Below are 17144 nucleotides of genomic sequence, written 5' to 3'. Positions count from 1 at the left end.
AGGCTTTGGGGACTAAGACAGATGTAGCCTTGTGCACAGGATCTTGGAATGATTGAGTAAAGGGTGTGTTTTCTTCTCGTCCTTCCCAGTGTCTGGATGCCAGCCGCCCCTGGCTCTGCTACTGGATCCTGCACAGCTTGGAACTCCTAGATGAACCCATCCCTCAAATAGTGGCCGCAGAGTGAGTCTGGCTCGGGGGAACCTGGGGCATTCTCTGGAATCACATCTTGAATTTGAAATTCCCTTTGTTTCCGTTTTATTTGTTGTAATAGAGAGGAAAGAGTGTTACAAAGAAACCCTTGCCCTTCCCTTAACCTCCAGCAACTTCCGGAAACTCCTCCACTCAGAAGCCTGTTGTGGGCTGTGGGTGGAACAACTCTTTGAACTTCCAAAGGAGAGCTCTGTTTCTCTCTCTCTCTCTCTCTCTCTCTCTCTCTCTCTCTCTTTCTCTCTCTCTCTCCCTCTCTCTCTTTTTAAAGAAAGTGTTTCTGTGTAATTCTGCCTATCGTAGAACTTGCTATATAGACCAGGCTGACTGCGATCTCACCATGATCCACTTGCCTCTGCCTTCTGTGTTCCCTGGCTCTGATCTTTGAGAAGAGTCTTCACCATCATCTCTGATAGTAGTGATGAAATGTAAATGTTTCATAGCTGCTATGGAAAGCGTGTACCCTCTGTGAATCAAAATATTCTTGCCTTCCTTAAACACCTCCGTGGCGGTGTAATGTGCGGGGCAGACCAGCTCGCCACGGGACTGGAGGTTACAGCCTTGGTGTGCCGATGCCATGACTCACAGTTTTCATAGATCTCTGACGGTGACTAGACACGTGAGCATCTTAGATGGTCCCAGACTGCTGGCACGAATGACGTTTGCGAGGTGGCACTTCACGCTCGTCACAATTATATCAAAACCAATCATGCCGCCAACCTTGGGACTACCCGGGATGGGAAAGGACGTCCAGGGATTGAACCTGAGGGGTTTACTGAGAGCATGTCTTTTTGACTTGTGTGCCTCCACTCCCTTGTACTCCCAAGGGTGAGGAGTTGGGGATGCAAGGATCCCAAGCCAGGTTTGTTTCTGCACAGCAGAGGATGGCAGCTGTCCCAAGACTGGTGGAGGCTTGCTCGAGCCCTGCCTAGTCCCAGAGCCCCTGCCTTGGTCACGCTGTCAGGTCAGAGGAACAGAACTTACATTGTCTCATTCATTCTCTTTAACAATAACCTCTCATTCTTGCCGTCCTGGGAAGGGTGTCTTGTGATGAATGTGGATGGAGGAGATAATAAAGAATTAAGCCATTAACCCTTAGAATTCGTTTCTGAGGCGGACGGAAAATATGCATTGTTCTTATAATCCAAACATTGCAGCAAGCCGCTTGCCTCCAGCCCTGGAAGTGGAGTTGGACGCAGTTCCTGCAGCAACAGGAGTTTAATTGTCAAAATAAAGGCCCATGTGTTTTTGAAATACCAGTTGGGGGCTGAGAGTTGTTTGGGGAGCCCCCCACCCGACACCCACACTGTCAGGATGTATGCTGGAATAGGAAGAAGGCATATGAGAGCAGGGAGGGGGAAGGAGGACTCAGCGAGACAGGCATGGAGGCCTGGAAGGGGAGGCCACAGAGACCAGACGGGGTTCCTGCAGCAGACGGCTCAGGTCACTGTCAGCTTTTTATCAGTGTGGGTGATCTGGGGAAGTCAGTGTCACAATACCAGATAAGAAGAAAGGGACGTGGGAGACAGCTTAGCAGGCACCTGCCTCCATGTGTGATGACCCGAGCCTGACCTGGACACACATGGCAGAAGGAGAGAACCCGATGGGAAGAGGGGCATCATTAAAGGGTGTGTCCCACTGAACAGCATCAGTAGTAAGAGATGCTTTAAAATTTACTTAAGAGTTTAAGTGGATTGATTGTAACATAGTACATACAATGAAATATTCAGCCATTTAAAGTGTCTTTATATTTGTGTATATTTGCATATAAGAATACATATGTAAAGGGATATGATAGGAAAACAGACCATTAAAAATAAAAAGATTCAGCTTCTATAGACCAGGAGCATAGAGGGGAGGCCAGGTGTAGTGATACACACCTGTAATCCCAGCATTCGGAAGGATGAAGTAGGAGGCCTGCCTAGAGTCTGAGGCTAGCCAGGGCTGTGTGAGTGAGACCCCTTGAACTCACTGAGGTCCACCCGCCTCTGTTTCCCAAGTGCTGGCATTAAAGGCATGTGCCACCACTGCCTTGCTTAAAATTTTTATTGTTTGAAATAATTTTTAAGTTTTAAGTTAAATATAATCGCATTATTTTCCCTCCCCCACCCTGCTGTGTCTTCTCCTGCACACCCCTCCCTTACTCCCTATCGGATTTGTAGCCTCCATTCATTTATTTTGCACAAGGAAAGGGACCTCTTGGAATAAAATGTGTCCTATTTTTCCTTCCTCCACATATTAAGGTGACCTTGGCGGCAGAGAGCCAGCTCTGCAGCTCTACTGTTTACCTGCCCTCATCCCACTGCCACCTGCATTCAGCACGTACACAGCCTGCACATGTGCAGAGTTCCTCTCATCTTTAATCCTAGTTTGTCCTCTCTCTGGTTTGTTTGTTTAGGAAATAGTATAAGTCGGGTTCCCTCTAGTGGACAGAAGCACTTTGTCAACTTCCGTGCCGGCTGACAGAGGCTAGCGAGGCCAGGCCTTTATTACTGCAGGTATTAGCTGTTTGGAGAATAATGAATTCAGAGGTGGGGATTTGGAGGTTGTACATGAATTTATCTGTATGCTGACATAAAATAAATGAAGAATTATTTTGGAGCGGAACACTTGCCTGACTTAACGATTTTAGCATTGAAGGAAGTACTTTACTGTGCTCCCCAGTCTTGGTTATTAACAGCTACTTTAATGGAACACACAGAGCCAGATGAAAATCACAGGGAGCCCACTGTATCGTTGAAGTCTGGCTTCTAGGTCCAGGATGTAGCGCGACTGATGGAGCACTTGCCTAGCATGCAGGAAGTTCGATGTTCGGTCCCTAGTATTGCATAGACTGGACGTGGTGGTGCACGCCTTTAATCTCAGCACTCGGGAGGCAGAGGTAGGCGGGCTCTGTGACTTTGAGGCCAGTCTGGCCTGCAATGTAAATTCCAGGACAGCAAGGGCTACACAGAGAAACCCTGTCTCAACAAACAAACAAACAAACAAACAATTAAGATTATCCTTGGCTACATATTGAGTCTGAGGCCAAACTGGGCTACAAGAAATATTGTCTGAGAGGATGACCAGAACTTCCGATCTGTCCTCCTTTCCCTTTCAAAAGCAAGGGATATGCTGCTCGGATTGGAATCCAGGGCTAAGCGGTCACTCTACCAAGGGAGCTACAACCCCAGCCCCTCCTTTCAAGTTTAAAGTTAAAATCTAAGTGACATGATGACGCTCCGGGTGCTTTTCTGGACAGGTTCTGCTGGTATCTAGTGGGTACAGGTCAGGGAGGCCAGTCAATACCTTTGTAGGCATAAGACTCGAAACAGCAAACTGTCCAGGCCAGTCCTGCCAGTGTAGAGAAACCCTGTTCTACATAACTCACTTTAAACTTGACCATGCTTCCCAAATGGCTGCCATCTAGATGGGTATGCTTAGCAAAGATTCCGGGTAGCTCTAGCCTCCTGGAACCAACAAGAAACGGTGTTTATCTTCCTTGTTCGCCGTTGGACTCCACAGCCGGGGCAGTGCCCCTTCCGTTGTGTTGCCTCTCGGGAGCATTAGCTGCCTCTACTGAGCCATCCTGTCGACGGTGGCCGCTGCTCCTACCCTCCTGAGCCATCCTGTCGACGGTGGCCGCTGCTCCTACCCTCCTGAGCCATCCTGTCGATGGTGGCCACTGCTCCTACCCTCCTGAGCCATCCTGTCGATGGTGGCCGCTCTCCTGTTTCCTGCTACAGCTGGCCGTGTAACTTGCCTGTGGTCTCTGCGGCAACCTATTCTGGTGCTGGGGTTCGTCCCGTTTCATTAGTTTTACTTGTTTGTTTTGGGTGCTGGAGATTGTACCTTGTGCTTAGCTGGGCCGGCAGTACCACCAGGCCACACACCCCCAGACCAGAAATGGTTTTAAAGTCTAAGCTAAGTTGTTCTTACTCCGGACAAGCCTCACTTTTTGTGATATACTGGAGTTTGTATAGTGCCTTTTGAATGCATGAAGTATGTACCTGGGCATCCTCCTTGATGTCTGTCCATAATATTAATCCTTTGTTAGTCTGTTCCCTTTCTGGCTTCATATTTTCTTTTTTTTAATACTTAGCTATTTTTACAAGTATAATCTGAACTACTCTTGGTTGGAAAACGGAGGCTTGGAGCAGATGCGGTACTTGGCAATGCTGAGTTGACACCTTCGACAAGATACTTTGTTGTTGATTAATTGTATCTCACAGGCCCTAATGGCTGCTTCCTTCCCTGCTGTGTTCCCCTTCATTTCTGATCTCGTGTTTCTATGCTTCCCTCCCCTGTAATACTGACCCCAGTGTGACATTTGCTGGTTGAACCTGCTTCATTTATTTTATTTTTTTGGTCTCTGATTTGCTTTTCTGTTGTTTTACATTCTTTGCTTATTTACAAATTTTTGAATCCTTTGTCCCCACGGGTGAGTTTTCTTCTGACTCTAGATTAGTTCAACCAGGGCTGGAGAGATGGCTCAGCAGTTAAGAGCATTGCCTGCTCTTCCAAAGGTCCTGAGTTCAATTCCCGGCAACCACATGGTGGCTCACAACCATCTGTAATGAGGTCTGGTGCCCTCTTCTGGCCTGCAGACATACACACAGACAGAATATTGTATACGTAATAAGTAAATAAATAAATATTTTTTAAAAAAGAAAAAAATAGATTAGTCCAACCATTACTACAAGTCTAAGAGGACCGATTTATGAGGCCGACAGTAGTGCCCGTCAGAGAGTTCAGCAGGTAACGTGCTTAGCGCAAAAGCCTGATGTCCAGAACTTGATCCCTGGGAATCCTATAAAGTTGGAAGGATTGAATCAATTACACAAAACTATCCTCTGCCTTCCGCGTGTCTGGCACCCCATCACACACACATACTTACATAATAATAAATGAGATTAAATTTGAAAAACTAAGGCCAGAATATTCTTCCCTTGAACTTGATTCTCTTATAAGTTTTTCATTCTCTGTAATGGTTGAATGTCGGAGAAGCAGTGCTTGATAGAACGCCCCACAATAATGGACGGGCTCTGTGGCGGATGTGTGACCCAACTTGGTCACCACCAGCTAAGCACAGTCACTGAGCATTTGATTTAATTAATCTGAATTAAAATTGAAGTTGCCCCCTGTGACTAGGGTTGCTTGTTGGACAGGACAGATGTGTTTTATTGATCTCCACAGAGTGGTCCTCAGGCCAGCATCACCCAGGCACTGCTTAGAAGTAAAAACAGCTGAACGTGATGGTTCATTCCTGGTAATTCCACTACTTAGCAGATGGAAGCAGGAGAATTGCTGCGAGTTCAAGGCAAACTTGGCCTATGTAGTGAGTTGCAGGCCAGCCTTTGCTACAGAGAGAGACCCTTTAAACAAAACAAAACTAAGCTGCACATGGTAGTGTGCGCCGATGTTCCCAACACTCAGAAGGCAGAGGCCAGCTGATCTCTGTGCGTTCAAGGCCTACCTGGTCTACATAGTGAGATATAGGCCCTCTGGAGCTACATGATGAGACCTTGTCACAAAAATTAAAAAACAGAAACAAACAGAAAAGAAAAACAAACAAACAAATCCCAGCAAAACAAAACTAAACCAAAGTAAGACACCGAGTCTAAGAAGTAACGGTGCTGGGGTGAGCAGTGGAGTCACAGAGTGTGACAGACCTGCCACCGCCATCTGCCCTCAGTGATGCTGGTTTAGTTGGTGTTAGGTTTGACTCGGTTGTTGGGTTTTAAAAAATATCCCCCAAAGTACTTCTAATTGTGCAGCAAAGATGAACGGTGCGTGGTGTCCGTGGGTATCCGCGTCACCTGGCCTCTGGTAAACCCAGGTCTCGATCAGTCCGTTGATGTCAAAGAGGGTTTTCCCCTTTGCTGGTCATTGGTTTGTAAACGGGGCTGCAGAGCTCCACCTAAACAGCCCTGACCTGGAACCCACCCTTGTGGTGTCTGAAGGAATGCTTATTTATTTATTTATTTATTTATTTATTTATTTATTTGTGAATCCTTGTCATTGTTATTGTTATTGTTTGCACTAATGCTTCCTGGTTGCCATGTTTTATTAGCCAGTGAATTTTTGTCTTTCTAGTGTTTTGCGCCTTTCTGAGCTGTCCCAATATCATTAACATTTTGGTTCTTAAAGTTGCTTGAGAAGTCTGCTAATGACAGCTTGTCGTTTCACAGTCAGTGTGTCTGTTCCTTAGGGTGCAAGTTGGAAAGCCTCGGGGTCAGAATGTTCTGTAGTAGGGGAGGGAGAGCCACAAGGGAGCCCCACCCCCAGTTCCCTCACTCAGCCTCATGGCAGTCAGCTGAGGGGGTTTGGCATGGAGCCATGACAGCAAGGTGTCTGGAACATTCAGATCCGCGCTCACTCGGGACCACAGGCTGCTGTGTCAGGAGCGTTACATTCCGTTACAGTAGTCTGTCTTCGGAGCTGGGAGGAAATGGGTAGTAGGTGACTCTTCAGGATGGTTTTTGTTTGGTTTTGAAGGTCTTACTCTGTAGCTCAGGCTAGCCTGAATTTTCTACATAGTTCAGCCTGGCCTCAAGCTTATGGCAGCTCGGTATAGAGGGACACACGTGTAATCCCAGCCCTTGGAAGGCTGGGGCAAGATGCTGGGATTGAACTCAGGGCCGTGTGTGTATGCTCTGTCACTGAGCAGCGTGTATTTCAAGCTCCAGGCTGTTGAGTTTTTTTTTTCTCAGATTCATTTTTATTTTATGTATATGACTGTTTTGCTTACATGTATGTCTGTGCACCATGTGTCCGCCTGGTGCCCGCGGAGGCCAGAAAAGAACATCAGATGCCTTTGAACTTAGTTATAGATGGTTGTGAACTGCCTTGTAGGTGCTTGGGATCAAACCCGGATCCTCTGCAAGAGAAATAAGTGCCCTTACCCACTGAGCCATCTCTCCTGCCCACCTGCTGAGTTTCACATTAGTTAAACCCTTTTTGTGTACGGAAAGCTTCCATTTGGCGGCTAGCCTATGTTAGGAGTTGCTATTAGCTGTTTATTTCTGGATATTCCATAAGAATTGATCCAGGGTTGGAAAATCTATAAAGAGCAAGCTCAACTTATGAAAACTTTTCTTAAAAAATGTGCTCCAAAATTTCTTCCTTCTCTGATGATAAACTATAGTTTCAATTCTTGTGCTGCCTACCATAAAATCTTAGGTGTAAGCAGAAGTAAATGCATATTGTCTTAGCCCGTGAAGACAGAGGCGGCTAGTCATCACGTTCTGCTGCTGTGCCTGCCAACGTAATGGAAAGCCTGGAATCAGGAGGAGCTGTGCACGATGGCTCACACCTGCAATCATAGCATGTGCGGCCCAAAGCAGTTTCTTTATTAACCAATGAAAGCAACATAAAGACAGAAGGACCTCCTACACCAGCTTATCACATAGCTGGGAGAAAAATCACTGTTGTCTCACGAGGAGGTTGAAGTGTGGTGTGATCAGCCCAGATTTAATGTGCAGTTCAAAGACCTAGAGAAATGGCAGGGCAGTCCCATCAATTTTGGTTTTGTTGTAGTGACAACCTCAGTTGGCATCATGGGCCATGAAGAAGCTAGACAAGAGCACACAGGAGGAAAAACACTGGGATTCTTTGTCTAGCGATGCAAAACATAAGTATTAGTAAAATGCCTCAGTGGCAAAAATAAAATAAGAGAATTTAAAAAAAAAAAAGCATCTTGGGGAAAGGGTTGGTTTGGGCTTACGGGTCCAGGGGTGTAGTTCATCATGGCAGGGAAGACATCGCGACAAGAGCAGGACGCTGGCTCTATGTGTGCACTCAGAAAGCAAGAGAATGCACAGGAAGTACGCCTGGTTCAAGGCCCACCCGACTCCCAGCTTCTGTGAGGTTTCACAGCCTAAAGGTTCCACAAACAGCACCACCAGATGGGAAGCAAATATTCAACTAAGTGAGCCTACGGGTGATGGGGCGCATTCTCATTTAAACCACAACAGTGCCCTCTTGAGCCTTCTGCTCTCCCATCTTCCTAACATAGAGCGGACCGCACTCAAAACTGGCTTCTTCCGGGTGATGGGAGCAGAAAGATGTTGCCTGTGAAGGCTCCGGTGACAGTGAGTGAGGGCGTGTGTTCATGGGCCCAGGAAATGCATGGCAACTGTATGTAGACCCATGACCAGCATGGAACCAGCAGTTGCGCCCTGAGCTAGAGGCAGAATCCAGAGGTCCTCAGAAGAGCAGCTGCAGTGCTACAGATCTGGGGTGACAAGTTTAGTGAACAATAAAGGGAAAGGTTTGGTCCAGAAGCATGAGACTAAGGCTGGAGAGATGGCTCCGAGGTTAAGAGCTCAGAGGTTGTGAGTTCAATTCCCAGCAACCACATGGTGGCTCACAACCATCAATAATGAAGTCTGGTGTCCTCTTCTGGCATGCAGGCATATGTGTGATACAGAGCACTGAACATATAGTAAATAAATCTTTTTTTTTCTTTTCTTTTTGGTTTTTCGAGACAGGGCTTTTTTATGTAGCTTTGAAGACTGTCCTGGCACTCACTCTATAGACCAGGCTGGCCTCAAGCTCACAGAGATCCTCCTGCCTCTGCCTTCTCAGTGCTGGGATTAAAGGGGTGTGTCACCACTACCCAGCTAATAAATAAATCTTTAAAAATAATTTAAAAAAGCATGAAACTCACCCCCTGGTCTATGAAATGTTTCCTTCAGCCTCATGCTCGAACAAAGGAATGGACACAAAACTAGAATAGCTGGGTAAAGAGCTGAGTCTTTGGTTAGTTGTAGTCAAGTGGCAAAGGGGACTTTTGCCCCTTTGAGGGTAGGTGGATGATTAGAAAAGGTTGGACTCTCAAAGGAACTTGATGTTTGGAAATTAATGCTATCTAACTTTGTCTTTCCTCTTGCCCATGTACCTAGCGTGTGTCAGTTCCTGGAGCTGTGTCAAAGTCCAGAAGGTGGCTTTGGAGGGGGCCCTGGGCAGTACCCACACCTTGCACCCACGTATGCAGCTGTCAATGCGCTGTGCATCATTGGCACGGAGGAAGCCTACAACGTCATTAACAGGTAAAGCTGCAGGAGCGGTGGTGGAGACGCAGGAGGGCTCCCCCTACTCTACTGCACTGACTGTCATTTTCTTCTGCCCTCCCGACTGTTCTCAGAGAGAAGCTTCTTCAGTATTTATACTCTCTGAAGCAACCCGATGGCTCTTTCCTCATGCACGTTGGAGGTGAGGTGGACGTGAGGTGAGTAGCACAGTTGCATCCATGGCTTCTAGAATGTACCTTTGCACGCACAACATCTAGAATGTACCTTTGCATGCACGGCTTCTAGAATGTACCTTTGCATGCACGACTTCTAGAATGTACCTTTGCATCCACGGCTTCTAGAATATACCTTTGCATGCATGACTTCTAGAATATACCTTTGCATCCACGGCTTCTAGAATGTACCTTTGCATCCACAGCATCTAGCATGTACCTTTGCATCCACGGTTTCTAGAATGTACCTTTGCATCCATGGCTCCTAGAATGTACCTTTGCATTCACAGCTTCTAGAATGTACCTTTGCATGCACGGCTTCTAGAATGTACCTTTGTATCCACAGCTTCTGGAATGTGCCTGTTCTTAGAGCAGCTGAACTAGAGTAACATGGCAAACTTCTGCTTTGTCCCATAGACTGGTGTGTAAATGGTGTGCCCCTGGTACAGTCATGGTCTTTGCTAATATGGCACTAAGGTCCTCCAGTATCATTATCTTAGCTTCTTTTATGTAAAAGTCAAAATCTGAGTTGGATAAAAACAAAATCAAATGCTTTAGATACAAAATACATTTGTTAGGTGTAAAATAGTTTAATGTAAGTAATTGCAAGTAATTAATTGTAAGTAATGCAATCTTTCCCCTCTCTTGGAGAAGCAACCCTAGAATGGACTCTGTAAATACTTCCTGGTTGCATCTGATGAAATCCTGAGGGTCCTGAATACCCAAGGCACATGAGAGAGAGAGTTCCTCTGTGGGGTGCAGAGTGCCTTGTGGGCCAGAGACTGCAGTGTAGTGGACTTGAACCAACTGATTGGTACCCGCTGGCTCAAACCTAGTATTTTACTCAAGAAACATATCTGGCCAGGTGTGGTCTGTGATCATGATCTTAGCTCTTGGGAGGTGGAGGCAGGAGGATCACAAGTTCAAGGTCATCCTTGGCTATATCATGAGTTCAAGGCTACCCTAGGCTATGTGACTCTGTCTGAATTTAAAAAGAAAAAAATGGAAAAAATAAATATATTTATTATACTAGCAAGTAGCTTCCTGTCCTGTGGACAGTCCATCCACGAGGCATGTAAAGTTTACGGAATAAGTAATTTCTCAAATGCATTGGGATTGTATATAATTTAGTGTGGGAAGAATACATTTTTTGGGAGGAGGTGAAGCTTTTATATCAGAATGATACAGCTATCGTTCGTGTGCATGTGTGTGCGTGCGTGTGTGTGTGTGTGTGTGTGTGTGTTATTTTGTCACAGGGTCTCCCTGTGTGGCCCTGGCTGACCTGAACTCGTTATGTAGACCAGTCTAGCCTTGAACTCATAGAGATCTGCCTGCCTCCCACAAGTGTCTGACCTCGTAGTGGATTCCTGAGTGCGTTCTTCACAGTGGTGTGCTAGCTGTGTAGCTTTGGGTATAACTGTTCCGCTTTTTGCATGGTTAGCATGGTGTCTTCAGAAAAGCCAACCAGGAACCAGTGCGATTGCTCACAGGTAAAGGCCCTAAGTTGGGTTCCTGGACGAAGGAGTGAACAGACCACACAGATGCCCCATGACTACACATGTGTTCTAGTAGGTGCATACCCCCCTGACAAAGACACATGATGATGATAACTTTTAATAATTTTAAAGAAAGTTGGCCAACCAGGGACTGGAGAGATGGCTCAGTGGCTAAGAACACCTGCTGCTCTTCCAGAGGACCTGGGTTTAATTCCCAGCACCCACATGGAGGCTCACAGCTGTGTGTAACTCCACCTCCAGGGGATCCAACCCCCTCACACAGACGTACATGCAGGCAAAACGCCAATGCCCATAAAATAGAAATAAATAAATCATTTTTATAAAAAAGAAAGAAAGTAGGCCAACCAAATAGGCCTCATTTGCCTCCTACAAGGCACTAGCCACTGAGCTCCGGAAACGCAGGTCTGTGCTGACGTCCTGAGAAGCTTCTGCACCCGGACCTGAGAGGAGCCCTTGAGGATAAGCTCAGTAGCATCTAATTTATCAAGTGTGTAGTACCAGGCTATAATGGTGGGACTTTGTCACCCCTCCAGGAGAGGGCACACTCTTTTGAGTGGCTTCAGTTGTCAGCTGTGTCCTGGGTACCTAACTTGCTGTCGGTCTGCTGCCTGAACAAGGTATAGAGACTTTCCTGCCTGCCTTAACATGAGGCCAGAGCTTCGCTAGAGGCCACGCTGCTGTTAGAGAGTAGTGGCAGCTCGCAAGGCAGTTTAGTTTTTAATTATTAATTGAGCCGGATGTGGTGGTGTGTGCCTTTAATCACAACACTCGGGAGGCAGAGGCCAGCCTGGCCTATAGAGTGAGTTCCAGGATAGTCGGGGGTATGCAGAGAAACCCTGCCTTGAAAAACCATAAATAAATAATAGATTGGAGTTGGGCATGGTAGCATACACAGAACGTCCACATTCAAGGGACAGAGCCACACCTACTCCAACAAGGCCACACCTCCTAATAGTGCCACTCCCAATAGACCAAGTATTCAAACACATTAGTCTGGGGGGGGGGGGGGAGGTGGGCAGCATTCCTAGTCAAACTACAAGGCATTGAGACACTGGATTCCACCCCAGTACTGGGAAAACAAACTATAGCCTGGCGGTGGTGGCACACGCCTTTAATCCCAGCACTCCGGAGGCAGAGACAAGTGGATCTCTGTGAGTTCAAGGCCAGCCCGGTCTACAGAGTGAGTTCCAGGACAGCCAGAACTACACAGAGAAACCGTCTCGAAAAACAAGAAAGGAGTCGTGATTTATTCATTTTCTGAATTAACTGTAAGATTCATAGTGTTCTCTGGGGATAGAGGAGAGACAGCAGGTGATGGAGCAGGATGTGTTCAAGGGATGAGAAGTTGGTTGGATGCTACTGAGCTGTAGGAAGCCTGGGGGCACCAGTGGGAACAAAGAGCTGGAGGGACAGGCTCATTACAGAGGCTGGCAAACACATTCTGATGGGTTTTCAGTGGGCGGTGATATGACCTGATTTGTGCTGTGCTAGTTCTCTGGGTGCCGTGAATGGGTTACAGTGTTTTAGCAATGTCCTCTGGTTTCTGAGCTGGAAGGAGGGAGACAAACAGAAGGTTGATCCAGGCGGATGATAATGACTTGGGTTTGGATGTCGGTGGCGAGGGAGGAGAAAAGCAGACAAACTGGAGAGCTGTGAGGCTAGCTAGAAACAGGGAGACAGGAAGAGAGTACGTGACAAGTTATGCCTTGTTCTGTGTGCTCTGGGACTAGTGGTTTTGGTATCTGTTGTGTGATTTCCCCTGGGAGTCCTTTTCTGTGCCTCTCAGATAAGGAGGGCACCAACAGATCAAAGAAAATTTCATCCAATCCCTGCTTGTTAAACCATTGAACGTATTGGGGTTGTGCATAAGCATGGGTGACTTGGGCAACGGCATCCCCAAAAATCACGAGTGGTGGTTCACAGAAGCTGCATCATTGGAATTCCCAGTCCCAATCAGTCTTCCACTTCCTATGTATTCTCATGCCACCTAAACCCCACATGTCACTGTGGAGGTTAGGGTGTGTGGCTGGAGTCTCTAAAGATCCCCCCTGCCCTTCTCTAATGAGGGAACACTAATAGGCCTAATCTTCTGAGTCTCACATGGGTAATCACAGGTGCCCTGATTTTAAGATGGCAACCATCGCGTCCTGTCTAGGAGGCCAGGATTCTATACTACCCCACCCCTTCTCCTGGTTTTCACATTCTTATATTCTGCAGTGTTCCCTGAATCTTGGCATTATATATATGGTTGTTTGCTGAGCAACAATATAGAACATAGCTTGATACTTCCAGCAATTTGACCCTCCAAGGGTGTCTCCTTCAAGGAGCATGTCACCCTGTGCCACAAAGAGGAAGGCAGTTCCACGGGGATTTCTCCTGCAGACTTTGGACACTGACACTCCCTCTCGGGGGGCATAAAGCTCAGCTTCTGTTTCATGTCAAACATCAATATGGGGGAACACACACTCGCCATTCCTGCATGATGACATGCCAATTCCTGCCACGTGGGGAAAGCTGGCCACATTGGAACTGCCCCCATGGAAGCTCTGCCTTCAAGACAGCTCAGCCTTGGTCGCTGTCCTCTCTCCCTTAGCAGAAGCCATGGAACTGTACTCCCCCAGCTCATCCTTGGTTCCGCCATTTGCTGTGCTCCTCATCCTGGGGAGGTGGTGGCTGTGTTTCTATTCATCCTCAGTACAGAGGGCAATAACAGAGCAAAGAAACAATCCAGCCATGTTAGCTGGTCACTAGAATTGTCACCCTAAGTCAACCTTCTACCTCCTACACACTCTCTAGACCTAAGACCTTGTGCAACTGGGCCAGGATTCCTGCAGCTAGTGTGGGGGAGGGGTTCAGAAAGGGAGTGACCGGAGTCTCCACTAAGGAGTCTGGTGCCCCTCCCCCTTCCTCCTCCCACACAGGAATATTAATAGACATTATCTTGTGAGGATCTCATTCAAGTAATCACAGCTGCTCTGGTTTCAAGACTGTAGCAGCCATGTCACACCCAGAGGACGGAATTCCACATCTGCCTCCCCTGTCACTTCTTCCACTGATGAGAGGCAGACTGCATCACAGCCCCCCCAACCCCAAGAGCCTCTGCAAACACTGCGGAGCCTTTGTGAGAGGCTCAAGGCCTGGAGGAAATTAGATCATACCTTCAAAGTTAGCATATGGTAAATGGCAACATTTGGCGCTGGCCCGCTTGCCCCTTGCCTGCTCTGGATGCTTCTGCTGTGCCTTTGCCAGTGGGAGCCTGGCTGGTCACAGTGCTGGCAGGATAATCATGCCCATGGCTTCCGTAGCGATTCTTGTGGAATGCCTCAGTAAGTCTGGCTTCGTGTTAAGTCTATACAGCGAATAAGATGGAAGCCAAACTTTGTTTTCCATCCCTTTCATGTTCCGTCTGAGCTCTTAGAAAAGAATTTCTGAGTAGGATTAAAACAAATAATTTCTGTCTTTCCATGCTGGGTATTTGCCACAAAACAGTCTCTGGGTGTGTTCCATGACAGATGGGGAAGACGGAAGAGCGTCCTGAGAAGAATTAGGGCTGAAGAATAGAACCACAAGAGTTAGCTCAAATACATACATTTTGTTTTGTTTGTTCATTTTCAGATAGGAGCTAGAAGTATAACTTGGTGCAATAGAATTTGTATGGTATGTACAAAGCCAGGATTAGATCCCTAGAATCACCCTTCACAAAAGACCAAAAGATAGGTTTCTTCCTTTTTTTTTGTTTTGTTTTTTTTTGAGACTGGGTTTCTCTGTAGCATTGGAGCCTGTCTTGGAGCTCTTGTAGACCAGGCTGGCCTCGAACTCACAGATACCCACCTGCCTTTGCCTCCCAAGTGCTGGGATTAAAAGCCACCACTATCTGGCCCTTTTTTTTAAAAAAAATTGAAACAGTGTCTTCCAACCTGGCCTCAAAATTGCTACATACCTGAGAATGACCTTGAACTCGTGACCCTCCTTCTTCTACCTCTTGGTGCTGACATTATGGGCATGCACTACCATACCCAGTTTGATCAAACCTTGGCAAGCACTTTACTAACTGAGCCGTATCCCAAGCCTTGTTCCTACTTTTTCTCTGAAATGTGGGTTTCTGTGTATGCCTGACGAACGGCTTGATGTCAGCGTTCTTTTCTCTAGAGGTGTAAGGATGCCTGTTCCTGTCTCGTTTGTGTGGCCCAAGCAGCCATGAGAGTGTGGTGGCCTGTTTTGGAGTGTGTCTGTTGTAGGAAATGCAGAGCTAACCTTTCACACACATCCAGAGGTCCCAAGTCTGCCGCGGTGAGATGTCTGAAGGAGTGAGAAGAGCCTCAGCCGCGCCTGGATGGGATGCTGGGGACTGTTCTACGTCTGTGAAAAAGGCTGACTCTGTTTTTGAGATGAATTGTTATGGCCGCTGAGTCCTCAGATGTAGGTCTGCCTGTGTGGAGGCAGGCAGAGTAGAATGTCACGTTCCTTCCCTGAAGCCGTGTCGTGAGCAACTCTGTCCAGACAGATTGGCACACCTCTCGGAGACCCAGGAAGAATGGCTGTGCAGAGAGAGACGGAACATGGCAGCAGCTTACTGGGCAAAGGGAACAGTCTATCTGAGCAGTTTACCGAGCCTCTTGTCCTGGCTTCTGCTGGGAGCCTAACGTGTTTCCTTCTGTTTCTGTTTTCCAGAAGCGCGTACTGTGCTGCCTCGGTGGCCTCTCTAACCAACATCATCACTCCAGACCTCTTTGAAGGCACGGCCGAGTGGATAGCAAGGTGAGAGAAGTCACGTGGCCCCAGTCCTTAGAGGGCAAGCGGTCAAGAGAAGTTAAAACTTAAAAGTCTGGAAGGGAATATAAACTTTTGAGATGTCTTAGGTGTTATATGTTATGCCCTTTACAAATCCTTGGAATTATTCAGCTGTGTGGTGGTAGAGCACGCCTTTAATTCCAATACAGGCAGAGGCAGGCAGATTTCTGAGTTCAAGGCCAGCCTGGTCTACAGAGTGAGTTCCAGGACAGCTAGGGCTACACTGAGAAACCCCGTCTCGAAAAAGCAAAAATGAAAACAAACAAACCAGGCCCAAATACTTGACATTATTTTCAGAGTTTATTTAACGTTGTGTTGCAGTTTAGAATGGCACAGGCCGGGAAGTTTGGCGAGTAGTGTTGGTGGGCGTCTCAGTGACCGAAGCAGTTGGCAGTGTCTCAAAACGCCCTTGCTCATGAAACCCAGTAACTCTCCTCCTACAGAAACTCTCACCCACATGCATGGAAGAGACAAAGACTTGTTTCTAAGAGCAAAAAGCCTGAAACAGGATTGGGTGTGGTGGTCCAGGGTAGACTTACCTGGCATATAATCACAACACTCAGGAGGCTGATTTGGAATTCAAGGGCGTCTTCAGCCCCAGCTTGTGTTTCAGGCTAGCCTGGACTGCAAAAGACCCTCTTAAAAATAAAAAGCAAATGGCATATATGTGTATACATATGTATGCTGTTTATTTATTCTTATCAAAATTGTACTCATTACCTTGTAAATATTAATGCAGTGACATCAGATGATATACTGTGGTCATATTTTTTGTGTAACTTTCATTGTCCTGGAGTTAGCATACATATCATCAATGTATTTATCCGGAATTCATCTCCAAATTCTCTACCAGTACTACAGAGTTATTTTTCATACAGTGTGTGTCTGTGTGTGTGTGTGTGTGTGTGTGTGCGCGCGCGCGCGTGTTCTGGGTCATTTCCCCCTGGAGCCTGACCCCTCTTGCTTCAGATCTAGACAGATTGCTCTTAGCTTGCTGCACAGCAGGCATCTAGAAGCTTCCTTGCAGCGTGAAATTCACTTCATTTTTTTGGTTTGTTGGAATCTCTGTCCTTTTTCCTTTTAAAAAAGGATTACTATTCATTTTAATAAAGCATGATACTCCAAAAATTTTCAGAAAAGGGCACCTGACAAATGCATTTTTAAGCTCCTGTGTGTGTTTCTTTGCAAGCCTGCTTGGTGATCTGTTCATTCAGAGATGAATAGGTTAGCAATGGTGCTGAGTGTATTTGTCTGGATTTTGTAAGCATTGTTCCATTGTCTTCTGATTGTCCAATGTCCTCACCAGTGAGCCTGATTTTCAGAGTGACTCCGGTCATCGAGGACACAGTATTTGGCAGCCTGATGGTGGTAGTTTAGAGGCGGAGACTCGGCAGTCCCTGGG

The 17144-nt window shown here is 46.8% G+C and overlaps 1 protein-coding gene across 1 annotated transcript in view; it reads left to right on the top strand.

Annotated features, from left to right (window-relative positions):
• Positions 1–17144, top strand: part of LOC121452291 (protein farnesyltransferase subunit beta) — a 66182-nt gene that overhangs the window by 26732 nt on the left and 22306 nt on the right. The window contains exons 4-7 of the mRNA XM_041658334.1: positions 90–181; positions 9094–9240; positions 9336–9419; positions 15623–15709. Coding sequence (XP_041514268.1) covers positions 90–181; positions 9094–9240; positions 9336–9419; positions 15623–15709 — 410 coding nt within the window. The remainder of the gene's footprint in view (positions 1–89; positions 182–9093; positions 9241–9335; positions 9420–15622; positions 15710–17144) is intronic.

This window comes from Microtus oregoni, unplaced genomic scaffold (assembly GCF_018167655.1).
Source record: "Microtus oregoni isolate MIOR12 unplaced genomic scaffold, Mior012 000009F_ref0000495, whole genome shotgun sequence".
In the NCBI taxonomy this organism is placed as follows: Eukaryota; Metazoa; Chordata; class Mammalia; order Rodentia; family Cricetidae; genus Microtus; species Microtus oregoni.
This window is presented reverse-complemented; position numbering and strand designations above follow the sequence as displayed.